Source organism: Hemiscyllium ocellatum, chromosome 5 (genome assembly GCF_020745735.1).
Source record: "Hemiscyllium ocellatum isolate sHemOce1 chromosome 5, sHemOce1.pat.X.cur, whole genome shotgun sequence".
NCBI classification, from domain to species: Eukaryota; Metazoa; Chordata; class Chondrichthyes; order Orectolobiformes; family Hemiscylliidae; genus Hemiscyllium; species Hemiscyllium ocellatum.
The window spans coordinates 90,151,959-90,172,401 of record NC_083405.1 but is presented as its reverse complement, the minus strand read 5'-3'; the positions used below and the strand labels follow the sequence as shown (position 1 = coordinate 90,172,401).

Below are 20,443 nucleotides of genomic sequence, written 5' to 3'. Positions count from 1 at the left end.
GCTTTCGAAAAGCTAGCAATTTAAGAATCACCATCGCTTGAAAATGATTTGTTACAGGCGGTTTCTAAGTGAAGCACTTGGTATATATAACTGTTCTTCACTTTCATATGAAAAACAAAAAAAAATGAGAAACAAAAAATGTAAAGAGGGGATCCAAATATTGGAGAGACACAAAAAAGTTATTTTCTTACTATAAAGTAATGCCATTTTTGGTAATTTTAGCCATTTCATGTTTCAGAGTTAATAAAACTTTTATCTTAAAGGGCTGACAAACAAGCTATACTTAAGACTTTTGCGATGTAATAGCCTGTCACTTAGCCAAAAAGATATCTCAATAATCATTGTGCCACATCAAACTCACATCCACTATAGTTTTTAATGATAATTTAATATAGATACAACAAGGCATTTTTATCCATTTGAAGCAAGATTGCAGAGACACTACTCCATCAAATTCAACATAGTTTCATTGTCATTCATTTCCCGCTCTTTCACTGCCCTCCATTTTCACATAATATCCAACTTCATTTTACTGCTATCCATTAGCTATGCTCTATTTCAAACAGTAAAAGGCGAGGGTTTGATAGTCACATTAACACGTAAACGATAGTACTTCTATCATGTGCGTGTTCATGTGACTGCGGTTCAAAGTATCTTCCCAACCCCAGATGATTAAATAGGCAGTTCAGGTCTGAAAGAGGAAAGAAGGGAAAGTAAATAGGCCACTTATGCCACAAACCATGTACAGTTTGCCTAGTAGCAATGTTTTTTTTTCGGTCATTTAAACTTTTTTTTCTTTTTCACTACTGTCCATTCTACATTTATCTCATATTTTCATCTTTCCCTTCAATGCTGTCCATCCAGGTTCCTTACCCTATTCTGTTTACATCTAGTGGCTAATGTTCAGGTCCCTTCTCATTTTCTGAACTACTTCACAATAGCATCTTCTGTATAACTATAGGCAGTAACTTCATGGAATGCAAGAGAGGAGCCTGGTGTATTAATGAATACACATAATATGAGTAGGAATTTAAAAAAAATGATTTGTCTGATATATAGCCAGAGGTGAATATAATCTTCAGGAAATGATATTGAGTCTAAAAAAAGGAAGGTTTACATTTATAAATATGTTGCACGAATTCAGAATGTGTACAAGTCTCAACACTGTGCTAGAGTGAGGGAATCCAGGCTTTGACATTAATGCAGAAAAGGCAGCCAAACTAATGTGCAACTTATGGCATTTGAACTATGAATAAAAGGTTGAAGAGCCTGGGATTGTTTACTCTGGAGAAATGATGGCTCACAGGAGATATTATTCAAACATTCAGTATTCTTAAGAGAATAGATTAATTTAATGTGTTCAAGATTGCCAAAACTATTAGGACCAAAAGATATAGGCTGAAGATTACAATATAAAGGCCACCATTGTTTAAATAACTTTACTCGAAAATGATAACATAGTGAACAAATGGCCTACTGATGCAATTAAGTTCAATAAGAAAAACTTGAAGGAAGAATTGAACTGATATTTGAATGAGTGGATGATTGTCCCATTGAGATTTTTGGAACTTTGACCTGCATAAACATCACCAGTTGTATCAGTTCCAATGCTCCACTGCATTTTTGGTACAAACTATGGTCAACTGTAATTTTAATAAAATATTATAATTAATAACAGAAAATCATGAGATTTAAAAACTTAAAATGATGCAACTCAGTGAAAGAAAAATCAATTAAGGTCATTAATTACATTACTTTTACCTTTGCCCATGTGAATCTATCATCCTCACGTATATGATTGCACTCATGATGATCTTGGCTATGCTCTACTTCAAACAGTAAAAGGCCAGAACCTTTGACTGGCTTCACAGTACTTCTATCATTTACGTGTCCATGTGACTGCTGTTCAAAGTATCTGCCCAACCCCAGATGATTAAGTAGGCGGTTCAGGTCTAAATGAAAGGGGAGGGAAGAGAATGTACATAGGTCATTTATGCCACAAACCATGTACAGTTTGCCTAGCAGCAATTACAACTTGCCTGTTTCACATTTTCAAGCAGAGAAAATCTACAAAAAGATAGAAGGATTCATTTTAAATTTTTAAACATGCAACCATCTGTCGCATTCAAATTGGCTGCTCCATCACGTGGCGGGAAAGCTGCTACAATTTAAATCTGATGGATGAGCTGCAGGACAAAAACCGTGGAGTTTTTATTGTGGCCTATGGTTGTGCCATCAGCAATGGTGAATCTTCTTGGCTATCTATGGTCCAGATTATTTCAGTTGGCCTTAAACTGCAAAGGCTCCGACTTGTTCTGGTCAAAGATAGTAATTGTGTTTGAATTACAGCATAGGGCCCCAGTTTGGGGGAGAGGGGAGCTAGAACACATAGTTATAGAATAAACATCCGCTCAATAAAGCTGAGATGTGAAGTAGTCACGTGAAATTCTGGAATTCTTTCTGCCAGATTGCAGAGGTTGGATTACTGGAAGTGTTTAAAGATTAGTTAGATAGATTTTGAAATATCATGGAGTTGACAGCTATGCTGAACTAGCAAAAAGATGAGTTGATGCCTGGAACCGATCAGCTATGACCTTGTTGAATAGGGCAGTTTGGAGCGGCCAAATGGCCTACTCCTCCTCCTATTTTGTAAGTTTTTATTAATAAGTCACTCAGGCTGTTGGGCCACTTTTATGTCCCTTATCATCAGGGAATGACAGACAAAATGTCACCCATATTTTTGTCCTTTATCTTGCCATTATTCAAAGCAGAAGCAGTGCCTTAGATATGTTATTTTAATGGTTATTTTACAATTATTTTAAATTTAAGTTTTCACAATCTCATTACAGCAATTTATAGAATTGAATTTTATAATTGTGAGCTGGAGAAATGGTCATGGAAACAAATTTACTGGAAGAACATTGGGCTAATAAAAGCACATAATAATTGGGGAACACATCTTATATGGTGGTAATTAGTATATTTTCAAATCTCTTCATTATTGCAATTATTATAAAAATTGTGACAGATTCACATAACTTCCATTACCATAAGTTTTCTCATTTGCATGGCAATAATTTTCCTTTAATTAGGTAAGACTATCACCACCGTTCTTTTGTTTAATTGACATACCTGAAATACTTATGGTACTTGTACTGTTCAGTGATCTGAAAATAAATTCAGTGAAAAAGTCTGGGTTGGGTAAACTTAAGCTTCTAAAACAAAGTCCTTGAAGAATGGAGGTAATGATTGCACTAGCCAATCGGGGGACAGTATTTTCATCAGCACCCTGGGGGCCCACTATGCCAGCTTTTTCTTTCAGCCAGTTGGCATCAATACACTAGAAAATAAACAAAACATGTTTTTTGTTATGCATTCATCATTGAAAAAGACTCATAAATATACTGCAACTTTAAAAAGATACATTTTAGGAGTACTTATTCTTTCTGAGTTCTCTACCCAAGGCAGGTCTGACCAATCGTGCTGCAATCTCCATCACAGTTGGGACAGAAACACCAGCCCATATCCACCCAGACAGAACAGAAAACTACTTGCCATTAGCACCAATCTGATCCACACTGGCTGTCCTGCAATCTGACCCCTCAAAATATTTAGTTGTTGTGGTACCATACACTTTTACATTGTTATTCTAATCTGGAGTTAAAATTGGCAATGGTAGAGGTTTTGATTTCTTTCCATGACCAAGAATCTCTCCCAATCTTACGATTTGCCATTGACGGATATTGTAATGATTTAAAAGTTGATACTCAACCTATTTGGCCATGTCATTAACACACCTTCCTTGGCCATCAAGTCCTGGAGCTGGACTTGACCCGGTCCTCCTGGCTCAGAGAAAATGATTCTGCAATTGCACCACAAGGTCTCCACTTACTAGTGCAATAGTTCCAGAAACAAATCATTTGCAAACTGGAAAAAGAATGTCTATTAACGATTCAGTTAAGTAAGGAAATCTGAGAATGAGATTCAAATCAGAATAAAATATGATTAAAATCTAATTTGACCAAATCTCATTTGGGGTGGCACAGTGGCTCAGTGGTTAGCACTGTTGCTTCACAGCACCAGGGACCGGGGTTTGACTCCCACCTTGGGTGATTGTCTGTGTGGAGTTTGTACATCACCCCCGTGTCTGTGGGTTTCCTCTGGGTACTCTCGGTTCATTCCACAATCCAAAGATGTGCAGATTAGGTGAATTGGCTATGTTAAAATTGCCCATAGTGTTCAGGGATGTGTAGGTTAAGTGTATTAGTCTGGGGTAAATGTAGAGCAGTAGGGGTCTGGGTGGATTACTCTTCAGAGGGTTGGTGTGGACTTGTTGGGCTGAAGGGCCTGTTTCCACACTGTAGGGATTCTATGTCATGCGATGTGGAATTTTTCAATCCATTTCCTAGTGGGTATAGGCCAAAACTGGAACTGACAACAAATTGGAAATCTCAGTGCTCATGTGAATTGAATGTGAAATTGACTCAAGTCTCATGTGAATTGAAAAATGTCTCATTATTGAACAGAGAAATTTGTCCTGAGATACATTCATACCTGACACAGGCAGACGTCATCCTGAAACTTTGGGAAGTAAAATTGGTTTTAGTCATGGCATATGATGGGCAGTAACAAATTGGCAGCCATTTTACACTTACATTGACCTCAATATGACCAGAAAGTCAGACACTCAACCAATTCGCCATTGACTGTTTTTTGTATCTCTTGAAGATTAATTTTACATACCCAATACGCAAGATGACAATACAGAGGTACCTTGATTATCCACAGGTGGGCAGTATTTCGTTCAGTTAATCAAATTCCTGATAATCGAATGCTGGATAATGTAGTTTAGCCAAGCATCTGGACCTTGCAACCTTGCCGGATAATCCAGGAGTCTGATAATCGGAATGCCAGATAATCAAGGTTCCTCTGTAATTCCATATTCTAACATCACATGTCACACCTTGATGAAAGCAATATTCATGACTGAATGTTTACGGTTTAATTTGACTTCGCTAAAAAAATTACTCACTCACCTGACTCCAGGAGGAAACTGTGTAATGCTCTTGAATGATTTCCAAAAGTTTTTCAATTTCATCATGGGAAAGATGATTTAAATCTTGATGCGGCTTTAAACTTAAAATCTTAGTGAGATAAAATCTGTAGTCCTCAACTTTTGGATGAATATTTGAAGTGCAGATATCTTTCATATTAATGATATAGTACAGAAGAAGAATCGAAAGTCTGTGAAAGGCATTCTCATGTAGATAGTGTTCCTCATTATCCTCCTCTACAATTGAGAAGGTTTCATTTGATAAAAGGCACTATAATTAAAACATAATGGGATTTGAATAATTCTATACCTTCATGCCATTAATTAATGTAATTACATACTGGTAGTCATTGCTAGACATAATGCAAATGGGCCCAAAGAATTCGCATTGGACCTTTGGTGAATTTAAAGCAATTTTTAAAAATATGTGTTATGGGATGTGGATATTGCTAAATCAGCCAGCATCCATTGCCAATTCCTCCCACTCCTGGTGAAAGTGGTGATAAGCTGACGTCTTGAGGTACTGCATGCCCTGGAGTGTATGCACATTCACAGTGTCATGAAGAAGGAAGTTCCAGGATATTGACTCAACAACAGTGAAGGAACAATAATATATCCAACTTAAGATGATGTGTGTCTTAAAGGGAATCTTGCAGGCGGTGGCTTTCCCATGCATCTGCTGCCCTTTTTCTAGGTGGAAGATGGTGTGGGTTGGAAGATGCTTTCAGAGAATCCTTGTAGCATTTTGTAAATGTCACTATGTGTCATTGGTGAAGGGACTGAATATTGAAAGCAGTAGATGGAGCAGTTGAAACAAGTGAAGCAGGTTGCTTTATATTGATGGTGTCAGGCTCCTTGAGAATTGATGAAGGTGCACCTATTCAGGCAAGTGGAGAGTATTATATTGTGTTTTGTAGATTGTGGACAGGCTCTGGAGAGGTAGGAGGTGAGTTTCAAATGAACCAGAGATGTTAATTTTAATTGAATCAGATATGATTCCATAGCTAGATAACATTTGCTACATAATCCTGAGTGTATGAAGAATTATGCTGAGAAGCAATATATGATTACCAATGGGCTCACAGTGTGGCGTACCAGCATGTATTTTGGTAGGTCAAACCAGGGCAGGCCTTACACAGTCAACTGTGAGGTTCTGGGGAGTGTTATAAAACAAAGAGATCTAGGGGTACGGGTTTAAGAGCTATTTGAAAATGGAGGCACAGGTAGATAGGGTGGTGAAGAAGGCTTTTGGCATGTTTGATTTCATTGGTCAGGGTATTGAGTATAGGAAGTGGTATGTCTTTTTGCAGCTGTACAAGATGTTGGCAAAGCCACATTTGACGTATTGTGTGCGGTTCTGGTTGCCCTACTACAGAAAGGATATTATTAAACTAAGAGTTCAGAAAAGATTTATAGGTTGCTGCCTGGATTGGAAGGTTTCAGTTATAGGGAGAGGGTGGATAGCATGGGACGTTTTTTTTCTGGTGCATAGAAGACTAAGGGGTGACCTTTTTGAGATCTATAAAATCATGACAGGCATAGGTAATGTAGATAGCCAACATCTTTTGTAGGGAAGTCTAAAACTAGAGGGCATATGTTTAAGATGAGAAGGGAGAGATACAAAATGGTTTAGAGGGGCAATTTTTTCACAGTGGCTGTAGAGTGTTTGAAATGGGCTACCAGAATTAGTGGTGTAGGCAAGTACAATTTTGTTATTTAAGAAACATTTTGACACATATGTGGATGTGATAAATATTGAGGGATATGAACAAAATGCAGACAATGGGACTCAATTAATTGTGAAAACTGGGCAGCATGGACTTGCTGGGCTGAAGGGTCTATTTCCATGTTGTAATTGTCTATGGCTCTTTGTTCTAGAAGTTACACAGGGCCCTTTTTTTTTGCAGACAGAAAGAGCACATACACATCTTGTATTTGCTTCAACATCATGAAATAGGTAACAGTCATTCACTGGTTCATGTCACAGGCCTTGATTAATCAGAGTCAACCTGTCCCTTTTTAAAATTTCAACAAAACTTAGCAGTTAACTGGCATTCATTGTTAACTGGTGCATTCTCCATGACACCACCACCAATCAAAGTCTACTTGATAACCAATCAGCACTCTCTTCTCATGCAGGATAAATGTTGTTTTTCCTCTATTTTGATAATTCTCCTGATGGTTGCAAGACAAAATAACTTAATTGTTATTAAGTATCCAATTATACATGCATTTAAAACAAAGTACATCCAAGGTAAGTTTAAAAATATATCTTGAATTGTAAGCATTGTAAAATTGACCCAAATAACCAATATGTATAGTTCTCTTGAATTGTGTATGATAGAAAAAATGAAATGTATAAAATATAAGGTGATTTTATAATATTATTTTTTGTGTAAATCCCCAAACTAGCTCTCCAGATGTTTCCATTTGCAAATGCAAATGCATAAAATCTCATCTTACATGTGGATATAAATAATGCAACATGGCATACGATCAATGGGTCAAGTTGCAAAACGAAGACAAATTTTGAACCAGTTTTTATGGAGAGACCTGATGGATTCAATCGTCAGGTCATGATAGAGCTTGGATGGAGAGTTTGGGCAGAAGGCAAATGTTGAGTCAAATATGGCAGCTTCTTTTCCTCTGGCTTTCAACTTAAGTTGATTTTGGTAAATGATTAATTATACAAGATGACTGACATGGTTCAGTCAGGATGTCCAAGGAGACTACTTCATCACAGATATACATCTATTGAGATATCGCCGGTACAGGCATAGTCAGCAAACAAGGTTCTAATTATGCAAAAGTGAAGACTGCAGATGCTGGAAATCAGAGTCTAGATTAGAGTGGTGCTAGAAAAGCACAGCAGGTCAGGCAGCATCCAAGGAGCAGGAAAATCAATGTTTCGAGCAAAAGCCCTTCATCAGGGTTCCAATTATGCCGAAGGTTGCTCTAATTGTCAGAATGAATGTTTTTTTTGTTTCTGCTCAAACTGGTTAGCACATCATAAAATGCAAACATTTCCATTAACGTTTGCAATTGGGCAACTATTTTATATTGTCTCTTCTTTTTCTTAATGCATCCAAAAATAGATTTATCAGAAAAAAAATGTGTCCAGTCCATAAGCTGGAAATGATGCAATAAGTGACTTTAAAAATCTGCAGAACTACTTATAGGTTTCATTGGTGTGTAAGTCAGTTCCTTAGTAAACTAAATATTTATAATATGTAAAACTTTCAGAAAGTGCCTGTTATAAATTAGTTTAAAATTAAGAATCTTCTCATGGGACCATAAATGTGTTTAATGAATCAAAGCTCATCACAGTTAAACCAGTTCAGGTGAGTGCCTAGTGTGTTTTTTTGGCAGACCATAAGATCATGTGAAACATGAACAGGAGTAAGCCAGGAATGGTCCAAGAATCTCCCATGAGGGGAAACATCCTCTCAGCATTTATCCTGTCAAGTCCCTTAAGAATCCTAAATATTTCAACGCGATCACCTCTCATTCTTATAAATTCCAATGAGTAGAGTCCCAACCTGATCAACCTTTGCTCATGAGGCAGTCTCTAAATACCAGGGATCATCCTAATTAACCTTTACTGAACTGCATCCAATGAAATGATATATTTTCTTAAATAAGGGACCAAAACTGCTCACAGTACTCCCAGATGTGATCTCACCAGGATCTTGTATAATTGCAGTAAGACTTTCCTATTCTCAAAATCCAAGTTCCTTGAAGTAAGAGTCAACATTCTGTTAACCTTCCTGATTACCCGGTGCAGCTGTGTGCTACCATTCTGTTTCTTGCAAAAGTCCCAAGTCTATTGGGTTGCAGCTTTCTGCAGTTTTTCTCCATTTAAGAAAGACTCTTATTCTTTTGTTTTCCCTTCCAAAATGAACAACTTCACATTTCCCCACATTATACTCCATGTATCAACTTTTTGTCCACTTACTAAACCTATCAATATCTCTCTGTAAAGTGTATCCCTTTCATAACCTGTTTTTCCACATGTTTTTGTGTTGTCTGCAAATTTAGCAAGAGTTCATTAAATTCCTTCTTTGAATGGATTAAGATATATTGTAAACAATTGCAGTCCTGGATCCCTGTGGTACTCCACTGGCTGCAGGGCATCAATATGAAAAAGAACCCCTTATCCCAACTTGCAGTTTGCTGACCATGAGTCAATTCTCTAACCTTGCCAAAATACTACCTTCAATACGTGGCTCCTTTCCTATGATTTTAATATTTTGTGAGGTATTTTGTCGAATGCCCTCTGGAAGTCCAAATACAACACACTGACTGGTTCACTTCTATCCACACTGGTTGAGACATCCCCGAAAAACTCTAATAAATTAGTCAGACACAATTTATTTTTAATGATCCATGCTGACGCGTCTTGGTTACATTATGATTTTCCAAATGTTCTGCTATTACTTCCTTAATAATTTGATTCTGATACACTTCCAACAATAGATGCAAAGTTAATTGGCCAATAGTTACCTGATATTTGCCTCCCTCACTTTTCGGATAGGGGTGACCTGTTAGAAGTTTTCTAATACTCTCCAGAATCCAGTGATTTTTGAAAATTTTAAGCAATGCATCCACTATCTCTGCAGATACCTTGTTGAGGATCTGAGGGTGCAAGCCATCTAGGCCAAGTGACTTATCTGCATTTAAGCCCATTGGTTTGTCTAATCCTACTTTAACAATGATGACATTTATTTCCTTCTCCATATTCTCTGATATTATTGGAATGTTCAAAGTATCTTTCACTGTAATGACTGATGCATAAAGACTCACCTGCCACTTCCTTGTTTTATAAAACCATCTCCCCAGATTCCGTTTCTAAGGGCCTTATGTTTATTTTGACCTTTTATTTTTATACGGTTAAAGAAGCTTTTAGTGTTAATTTTTATGTTCCTCACTAGTCCCCTAATAGTTTATTTTTTTCCTTTTATTATCTTTTTAGTCCTCTTTGCTGGATTTTGTATTCATTACAGTCTTCAGGGCTATTGCTGACTTTAAACTCCTTATGTTTCTTGCTTTCAACTTAATACTCTCCTGAGCTTCCTTGGTTAGCCATTGTTATTTTATTTCTCAGGCAGTGCCAAATTTTAGTGTTCACATTCTAAAAAAAAAGAGCAAAACATTGTGGAAATTTGGTAATGTTCTCCTACAACCCCTTCCATCAGGCAGAATACACACACACACACACCCATGCACACACAAACAGTTTAAGAACAGTTTCTTCCCTGCTGTTATTAAGCTGATGAATGGACTCTCTAACTTCAAATATGGTTGATCATGTTAATGTTGGTCTTACTTTGCACACAGGATCAAGGAAAACCCTAAAGCTTTCAATAGCTATATCAGAAATGAAAGAATGACTAGAGAAAGATTAGGGCCAGAACTGAAAATGTGTTGCTGGAAAAGCACAGCAGGTCAGGCAGCATCCATGGAGAAGAGAGTCGACGTTTCGGGCATGAGCTCTTCTTCAGGAATGAGGAAAGTGTGCCAAGCAGGCTAAGATAAAAGGTAGGGAGGAGATACTTGGGGGAGGGGTGTTGGAAATGCATTAGGTGGAAGGAGGTTAAGGTGAGGGTGATAGGCTGGAGTGGGGGTGGGGGCTCTTTTAGTTTAATAATATCCTTTCTGTAGTAGGGCAACCAGAACCGCACACAATACCTCAAATGTGGCCTGACCAACGTCTTGTACAGTTGCAAAAAGACATACCAATTCCTATACTCCTTGAAAAGACAAGGACAAAATAAACCTTGTTAAAGGGGCAGCATCATCACACCTCCCCTGCTTAAAAAATGAACTATCAATATTGCAAAGATGGCTTCATATTGAAATCCCTTAGTTTATCCTGTTAGTACATTACAATACAGATACGTTAAATATAAGTGTGCAAATATGCACTACTACATGCTATTTCAGTCTGTTTATTCCTGCCACCAAACGCCTCTGTTTATCATCCAAGTCTCAACAATGTATCGGTATCACATTTTCTCACCCTGCCATGTCCGAATGCCAAAGCCAATCTCAAAGTCTCCTTGTCAGTTGAATATTTATGCTGATGAATGTTCAGTTTCCTGGATAAATACCCAATAGGTCTTTTATCTTCTCATTGTCTTGTAAGAGAATAGCACCAATAAACATCACTTATATCAATAGCCATCATGGATGGCTTTGCTTAATTAGGTATGGCTAATATTGGGGCACTGGTTAACACAGCTTTCAGGCTGTCAAATGCCCTTTGACAGTTTTCTGTCCACTAAAACTTCCTGTTTTTTTAGTAATTCAGTGAGTGGAGCAGCCAAACTGCTAAAATTCAGTATGAAATTCTGATAAAACCCACTCAATCCCAGTAATCATAGTACTGCTCTCTTCATCGATAGTATGGGAAACTCCCCAGTAACTTTTATGTAGGGTCATTTGTCCATGTACATTGACACGCCCCAAGAAGGTGATTTGGGCTTTGGCAAATTCACTTTTAGCCAGATTTATCACCAAGCCTGTCTCTCAACCTCAATAGAATAATTCTGATAAATTCTGCAAGTTTTTCTTCCATGTATGACTAAAAATCATCAGGTCGTCTATACATACCACACACTTGGATAATTCAGAAATGACATTATTGGTTAGTCTTTAAAATGTGGCTGGTGCATTTTTCATACCAAATGGTATGAGTTTAAATTGATACAGTCCATTGAGTGTTATAAAAGCCAAAATTTTCTTTGCTATTTTGGATAAAGGTACCTGCCAGTATCCTCTGCTTAAGTCCAACTTAGAAATATAAGTTGCTTGTCCAATCTTTTCAATACAGTTTTCAATACAATCAGATATGAATCAGACTTTAAAAGTGCATTGACCGTTGGATGCATTTGGTTTTGACACCATTGTAATGGGTAAACTCCAGTCACTGTAATTCACCTTGATTATATTGTCTTGGATCATGCGTTCAATCTCTTTTCGAACCTGTGCCAACTTTAGAGAGGTAAGTCTATAAGGATGCTGTTTAATTGGAACAGCATTTCCTAATTCTACATCACACATAATTAGATGAGTATATCCCAGCTTATGTCCACATATCTTCCCATGTGGTGGCAATAACTCTCACATCATTCCGACTTTCCTCTGAAAGGTAACTTAATAATTTATCCCAATTTTTGACAACTTCCTCATTGGCCAAATTAATTTGAGGAATGTCCAAATCAGAAACCTCTGAACTTGGTTCTTCCCGCTGTGTTGTAACCAGTAACACATTCTCCTTTTGCTTTCCTTCCCTATCAAAATACCTTTTGAGCAGATTCGCATGACACACTCTGTGAGCTTTCTTTCTGCCTGGAGTCCTTATCAAATAGTTCACTCACTCACTCCCCCCACTCTATTTAACTGTTCCATAAAATTTTACACATAGTCCAAATATGTGGTTTCTGAATTCTGACTCACTAATTCCTCCTTAATTAATTTTAATAGTTCTCTCACTTCATGTCCATAAACTACTTTGAATGGACTGAATTTAGTTGATTCATTTGGTGCATCTCTGATTGCAAAAAGTACAAACCAAATTCCTTTGTCCTAATCACCTGGATAGTCTTGACTATAAGCCCTCAATATGTTATTTAATGTCTGATGCCACCTCACTAGCGCTCCCTGTGAATCTGGATGGGATGCAATGGATTTGAATTGTTTTATTCCTAAGCTGTCCATAATTACTTTGAATAATTTTGATGTAAGTTTGACGCTTGATCTCATGGTATCTCTTTGGGTAGTCCATATCTGGTGAAAAATTTGAGTAACTCTTCTACAATCCTTTTAGCTGTGATATTGCGTAATGGAATGGCCCCTGGAATTCTGATGGGCACATCCATTATTGTTAACAAATACGGATTCCCACTTTTTGTTTTAGGTAGGGGTCCTATGCAATCAATTAAAACTCTTGCAAAAGGCTTCTGAAATTCAGGAATGGGTTCTAAAGGTACGGGTTTTATTATTGCCTGCAGTTTTCCAGTTACATGACATGTATGATATGTCTGGCAAAATTCAACTACATCCTTATGCAGTCCAGGGCAGTAAGAATGCTTTTGTATTTTAGCTTGAGTTTTTCTTACCCCTAAATAACCTCCTACTGGGAGTTTGTGCGCTACCCACAAGACCTGCTTTCTATCACCCAATGGTAGTACAACTTGATGAACTTCTGCCATTTCTCACATGCCTGGAGATGTGATGGTTTCCATTTCCCCATTTAAAAAATCATTTTTAAGATAGTAGTACTCAGGGATACTCTCAGTTTCTTCTTAATTGTATGCTTTTTGATACAATTACTTCAGTTTTCATCTTTCTGTGGCATCTCTTTGAGCTAAAGATATCCAAGTTGTCCTCCATCTGTTCCTGTTTTGTCTCAACCATTTGATCAAATTTGGTCTCTGATAATTCTACTTCAACTTTCTTATCTGTATTCTTTGATTTTTTTCCTCCTGTTTCAACTAGTGACTTTGTGACCTTGTTACTACACAGTTAAGAAAAATCCCAGGATATGCTTCCCATAATACCTCAGTTGCCTGATTTTCCATTGGCCGTTCAACTTCAGTTGGCCGCTCTCCTACCTGTGACCCAGCTATACTGCTAGCAAGGACAAATTGTATTCCAGAAGGTGAGAGTTCTTCAAGTACTCTGACCACCACTTCTCCAGTTTCCATCCGACACTCTAACCTCACTCAGCCTAATTGAGCACTCCATGAATTTCATGTGCTAGCCCTTTTTCTGGCAGTAATCCTTCTGAGTTATATATCTCCTCATCTCTCAATGTCAAAGATTGACATGGGGTATTGTCTTTACCTGGTGCTCCTGTCCTATACAAGTAAACTTGACCTTCACAGGTATATGGTTTAAGAAGATCCGGCACTTCTTCCTTAACCAACCTCCAACCAGGTTGTACACTCTGGTGCAGCTGTTTAGCCTCGACTGTGCTTTCCATTACTACTCCAACAAAATTCACTAGCTTACCCTGTTTTCCAACATCGGACGTCTCAGTGCTTTTCCTAACCCAGCATCACTGATCTGTACGCAATCAGGTCCCGGACCTTCCCGTGGCTTGCCACTTCAACACACAACCCTGCTCCCATGCCCACATGTCTGTCCTTGGCCAGCTGCAATGTTCCAGTGAAGCTCAACGCAAACTGGAAGAACAGCATCTCATCTTCCGATTAGGCACGTTACAGCCTGCCGGTCTCAACACTGAATTCGCAGAAAGGGAAGACTGCAGATGCAGTCCTGAAGAAGGGCTTGTGCCCGAAACATTGATTCTCCTGCTCCTTGGATGCTGCTTAGCCTGCTGTGTTTTTCCAGCACCACACTTCTCAACTCAACATTGAATTCAACAACTTCAGATAATTTTATTTCATTTATTTTTTTTTCACTGTCCTGTACCTCTTATTTCTTGATTGGCTCTCTTTCTCTCCCTCCCCACTCTCTCATCACCTTTTTCCCTCCTCTTCCCCCTTTGCTACCCTTCTCCCCCGTTTTCCATTTTGCCTCTGCTTCACCCATCCCCCCCATCCCCCACATATTTTGTCACGTGGCACTAGCTTCAGCCTTGGTCATTCACAGCTCCTAATCTCCCTATAATCTCTCTATGCACTGTCATTATCACCTCTTTATTGCTACCTTAGCTTCTGGAGCCATGACTCATCTTCTCTCAGCCTCGTATAAATACCTATTTCTCTCCTTTTTTTAGCTTTGACAAAGGGTCAGTTAGACTTGAAACATCAGCTCTTTTCTCTCCTGATAGATGCTGCCAGACCTGTTGAGATTTTCCAGCATTTTCTCTTTTAATCACTGATTTCATGTGCCTACTTTATTGCAATGAAAACACAGGAGCTTTTTAACTTCGCTTTCTCTTTCAAGGGTTTCCTTTTTAACTTATAGTAAGTTATCCAGATGACCTTCACCGAGATCTACTTTTCCCTTACCACATGAGGATTTCTCTTTTCCCCAATTCTTATCCCACAGATTGAAATTGATTTTGGAAGCCAAAATGTTGTTTATGAACCAACTCATAATAATCAGCCATCTCAGCTGCTCGTCTTGCCATTTTAACACTGCTCTTCCACGTGAGTTCTCACTACTTCAGAAAGTGAATTTTTAAACTCTTCCAAAATAATCCTCTCTCTAAGTATCATACATTTGCTCTGTTTTTAATGCCCTGATCCACCTATCAAACTAACTTTGTTTGATCCTTTCAAACTCAATGTAAGTTTGACCATGGTCCCTCCTTAGATTCCTGAAACATTGTCTGTAGGCTTCTGGCGCAAGCTCATGTGCACTTAAGTTGACTTCCTTCACCTCCTCATATGCCCCAGATACCTCCTCTGATAGTGATGCAAATACTCACTGGCTCTACTTACCAGCTTTGTTTGGATCAACAAAACCCACATGGTCACTGGTCCCTTAATTTGTTTAACCACCTTCTCAAATGAGATGAAAAAGTCTTCTCCACCATTCTCATTAAATTTAGTCAATGTTTGGATATATTTCAAGAGATCCCCACCAGGCCTTTGGCCAAGGTGAGTTTGGTCATCCTCACTATCTTCCTCACTAAGCTTACCTTCTATCTTCGTCTCCATCCTTTAAAGCCAATTTTCCTGTCTGAGTGCTTCTTTCTGACGTCCAAACTCTCTGTCTTTCTCTCTTTTCCCTCTTTATTTGTACTGTCGTTTTCCTTTTGTTCTGCTCAAGTGATTCATTCTTTGTTTCTTTCCTCTGTTTTTAATCGTAATTCAAACTGTTTCAGTTCTTTTTCTCTTTCTTTTTCTTTTGCCTCTAACTCAAGTTGCTTCATTTTCAATTGAATTTTAGCCTTTCCAATGATTCTGATGGCATTTCCAGCAAAGTTAAATGCTGCTATTGCTGGAATTATCTCTCCTTTTCTCATGGATGAAGGCAAAGCTAACTCTTGCCTGCCAATTTCAGCAGCTTTTCTTTGTTCACCTTTTGTAAAGTCCCCAAAGTCACTTCTTCCACCCTCCCCATAAAACGCATAGTGACTGAAACAGCCATTACAACGGCAACATTGTTTAAACCAACCAAATTCAATACCTGGAACAAAAAACACTAACACCTACTACTCACCACTTTTGAGTCCAACAACCCTAATCCCAAATCGGAACTATAGAACAAATCCCGTAAAGATCCCCCACTCTGTTATGGACCAAGCCAGACCCCATCAAAACGCTTTAAGAAGGTAGCCCAGACCCTAACTTTTTCTTATTTTAAAGGCAGATCGAAAGTGGATATTCCAGGAGTGATGCAACTGGTCAAACTACTTGGCTTTAAGCAAAACAGAATTTACTTACACACTACACATGAAACACAAACATAGAAAACAGAATTTAGAATAAATCAACAATTTGGAAACCCCAACGACTCCAAATCATAACTTAATGAAGGTATTGTTCCAATACTGAAAATGTGTTGCTGGAAAAGCGCAGCAGGTCAGGCAGCATCCAAGGAGTAGGCCAATTGACGTTTCGGGCATGAACCTTTCTTCTGGAATGAAGATTCCTGAATGATGATTCAGAAATGATGGTTCCTGACGAAGGGCTCATGCCTGAAACGTCAATTCTCCTGCTCCTTGGATGCTGCCTGACCTGCTGCGCTTTTCCAGCAACACATAATCAGCTCTGATCTCCAGCATCTGCAGCCCTCACTTTCTCCTACTGTTCCAATACCTATAACATCCCAAAAACACACCTTTTGGCAAATGGTAAATTCAAACTCAGGTTCTTAAAGGCAGGAGAGATTACAGAGAGAAGAGTCAGGCAAGAAACATCTGTTGAAGCATGGAAGCCTGTTTAACTGTAACAGCTTCTCTGCTACCAACAATTTCTGACTGCCTGCTAAAAAAAAACTAGAAAGCAACCTGAATTGGGAGAACTGGCCATTCCTCTCCCATTGTTTAAAGTAGCCATTTCCAGACATATCAGCACCTCTGCCTTTTTGACCCTTCTTGAAGAAGACAAGGTCAAAATAAACTTGTTAAAGTGGCAGCATCATTACAGTACACAAGGATATATTTAGATATATGGTGTTTCTTGGCTTATGACAAGATAGTGGGATTCTAGCCACAAAGCCTGGTAAGATTTTTCATGTCTTACCAAAGATACTGCATTAACTACCTATCCCACACCATGGCCCCCCTCACATCCGATTTTAGTCTGTTTTACCTTGCAGCAATCTCAGTACAATTCACTACTTACTGGAAATCCAAGACCTTCATCACTGCCATCTTTCAGAAGTCAATGTGGTCACAGGCAATTGTTGGCAGTCCTGCAATTCTCCCTCACCAACCGTGTGATGGCTCAGCAGCCACAAAATCACGCTGCCCATGGCACAGAATTGGCTTGGTTAACTTCTTCTGCAAACATGAACTCATGTTTTTTTCACCATAGCCACCTTTTAACCTGTTCTTAGATAGATCCATAAAGAAGTAGATCTGGAAAGATTCCATTCAGCTCTTTGAGCCAGCTGTACCATCCAAGGGGATTAAAAGTGATCGTCTATCTCATTGCCATATTCCCATTTTTTCCGCATACCCCTTGATGCTTTTAAAGTCTAAGGATGTATCCAACTCTTTCTTGCTTATATTGAGGGATTTGGCCTACATAGCATTCTGAGTCCCTGTACCTCTCCCTGATGAACAGTAGTCATCCACATCTTGTTTTTGTTCCAGCAATGGAATATCACACACAAGCAAGCAATCTGATAAGTCAAAAGAAAAGCTTTCACTGACAGTCAACAAAAGGGAACACAAAGGAAGTGAGTAGGGTGTGCAATCAGAATGATATTTCGTACATTACAGCAATGTTCCCTTGTCCAACTGCACTTGCAAGTTCAACAAATAATGGGGCATTTTTGTTCATTGCTCACCTCCTTTTAACTTATTGTCACTAACTTCTTTATCACTGAGATGACGTCAGTTTAAACAGCACCAGTGGCACATCTTTGGGCAACACTGGATGTGTTAACACATTCATTCTGCCTGTATTGTGTATGGCTGTTTGCAAATGCAAAGCAGCTGAGTTTGCAAACACCCGCTTCATATTTTTGGCACTCTGGTGGGTCAGCATCCAGCAGACATGGTTCCTATGCTTCTGCCCTTCAACACGACACTGTCTGTACCAACCTTGGGCATTGTCCCAGCCATTTTTTAATTGCATTGTGTGTCTAGAGAATTGCAAGTGATGGCAGGGAGCACAGCTTGAGGCGGTCTTGGTTAGTCACCAGGACCAGTCCTCCAGCCTTCCGTGTTTCTTTTTACCTCACACTATCCCGATATATCCACCCATGGACTTCACCTCCTGCTTTCTGTGCCCAAATAATACTGACGTTACAGCTACACTGTGCTCCTCTGTACTCCCAAGGTGGCCACTGCCAATCATCTCCATATAACTGTAGCCTACCAGGCTCACTGATGTTGTGCTGAATAGTCCACTTATCACCATTCTTGTTTCTACTTCCACAAAAGACTCTGCTTCACTCCACTCACCCAGGCTTGATTCCCCACGTGAACCTCCCCGACTACTGCCCCTACTGGCACTTTCTGAAATGATCACTGGAGGAACATCCAGGGCTGTACTCTTCCCCACACCTCTGACCAATTTCAACTAGCAGCCTATAGACATTATCGACCACGTTTGCCACTGTGTTTATACCTCCTGACGATTATACACAATTCCCTTCGAATTATCGATAGTCACAGGTGAGATGCTGAAAGACTGGAGGTTGGCTAACATGGTGCCACTGTTTAAGGAAAGTGGTAAAGACAAGCCAGGGAACAATACACCAGTGAGCCTGAGGTTGGTGGTGGGCAAGTTGTTGGAGGGAATCCTGAGGGGCAGGATTACATGTATTTGGAAAGGCAAGGACTGATTAGGGATAGTCAACATGGTTTTGTTCATGGGAAATCATGTCTCACAAACTTGATTGAGTTTTTTCAAGAAGTAACAAAGAGGATTGATGAGGACAGAGCAGTAGATGTGATCTATATGTACTTCAGTAAGGTGATCGACAAGATTCCCCATGGGAGACTGGTTAGCAAGGTTAGATCTCACGGAATACAGGGAGAACTAGCCATTTGGATACAGACCTGGCTCAAAGGAAGAAGGCAGATGATGGTGATGGAGGGTTGTTTTTCAGACTGGAGGCCTGTGACCAGTGGAGTGCCACTAGGATCGGTGCTGGGTCCTCTACTTTTTATAATTTATATAAATGATTTGGATGCGAGCATAAGGGGTACAGTTAGTAAGTTTGCAGATGACACCAAAATTGGAGGTGTAGTGGACAGCGAAGAAGGTTACCTCAGATTACAACAGGGATTCTTGACCAGCTGGGCCAATGGGCTGAGAAGTGGCAGATGGAGTTTAATTCAGATAAATGCAAGGTACTGCATTTTGGGAAAGTAAATCTTAGCAGGACTTATACACTTAATGGTAAGGTCCTAGGGAGTGTTGCTGAACAAAGAGACCTTGGAGTGCAGTTTCATAGCTCCTTGAAAATGGAGTCGTAGGTAGGTAGGATAGTGAAGGAGGTGTTTGGTATGATCTCCTTTATTGGTCAGAGTATTGAATACAGGAGTCGGGAGGTCATGTTACAGCTGTACAGGACATTGGTTAGGCCACTGTTGGAATATTGCATGCAATTCTGGTCTCCTTCCTATTGGAAAGATGTTGTGAAACTTGAAAGAGTTCAGAAAGGATTAACAAGGATGTTGCCAGGGTTGGACGAATTGATCTATAGGGAGAGGCTGAACAGGCTGGGGCTGTTTTCCCTGGAGCGTCAGAGGCTGAGGGGTGACCTTATAGAGGTTTACAAAATTATAAGGGCCATGGATAGGATAAATAGACGAGATTGTATCCCTGAGGTTGGAGAGTCCAGAAATAGAGAGCAAAGGTTTAAGTGAGAGAGGAAAGCTATAAAAGAGACCTAAGGGGCAACGTTTTCATGCAGTGGGTGGTACGTGTATGGAATGAGCTGTCAGAGGAAGTGGTAGAGGCTGGTACAATTGCAACATTTAAAAGACATTTGGATGTGTATATGAATAGGAAGGGTTTGAAGGGATATGGGTCGGCTGGTGGTAGGTGGGACTAGATTGGATTGGGATATCTCTCGGCATGGACAGTTGGACCAAAGGGTCTGTTTCCATGCTGTACATCTCTATGACTCTATGATTCTATGCTAGTGCTGGACGTACTAAACAAATTGTGGCCCACTCCTTCCACTGCATTCAGATAGATCCCCTAATCTCCTGACAGTGAATGCACCAAGCTGAAAAACTCAATTTGGCTAAGCCCCTGTTCTGCGTGCGGACTGTGCTCATGACGG

At 39.3% G+C, this 20,443-nt stretch overlaps 1 protein-coding gene across 1 annotated transcript in view; it reads right to left on the bottom strand.

The window, feature by feature from the left end:
* The window catches only part of LOC132816213 (zinc transporter ZIP12-like), an 80,009-nt gene that overhangs the window by 48,403 nt on the left and 11,163 nt on the right, over positions 1-20,443 (bottom strand). The window contains exons 2-4 of the mRNA XM_060825708.1: positions 5,037-5,324; positions 3,133-3,340; positions 1,762-1,952 (exon numbers count right to left, since the gene is read on the bottom strand). Of these exons, the coding sequence (XP_060681691.1) occupies positions 1,762-1,952; positions 3,133-3,340; positions 5,037-5,324 (687 nt within the window). The remainder of the gene's footprint in view (positions 1-1,761; positions 1,953-3,132; positions 3,341-5,036; positions 5,325-20,443) is intronic.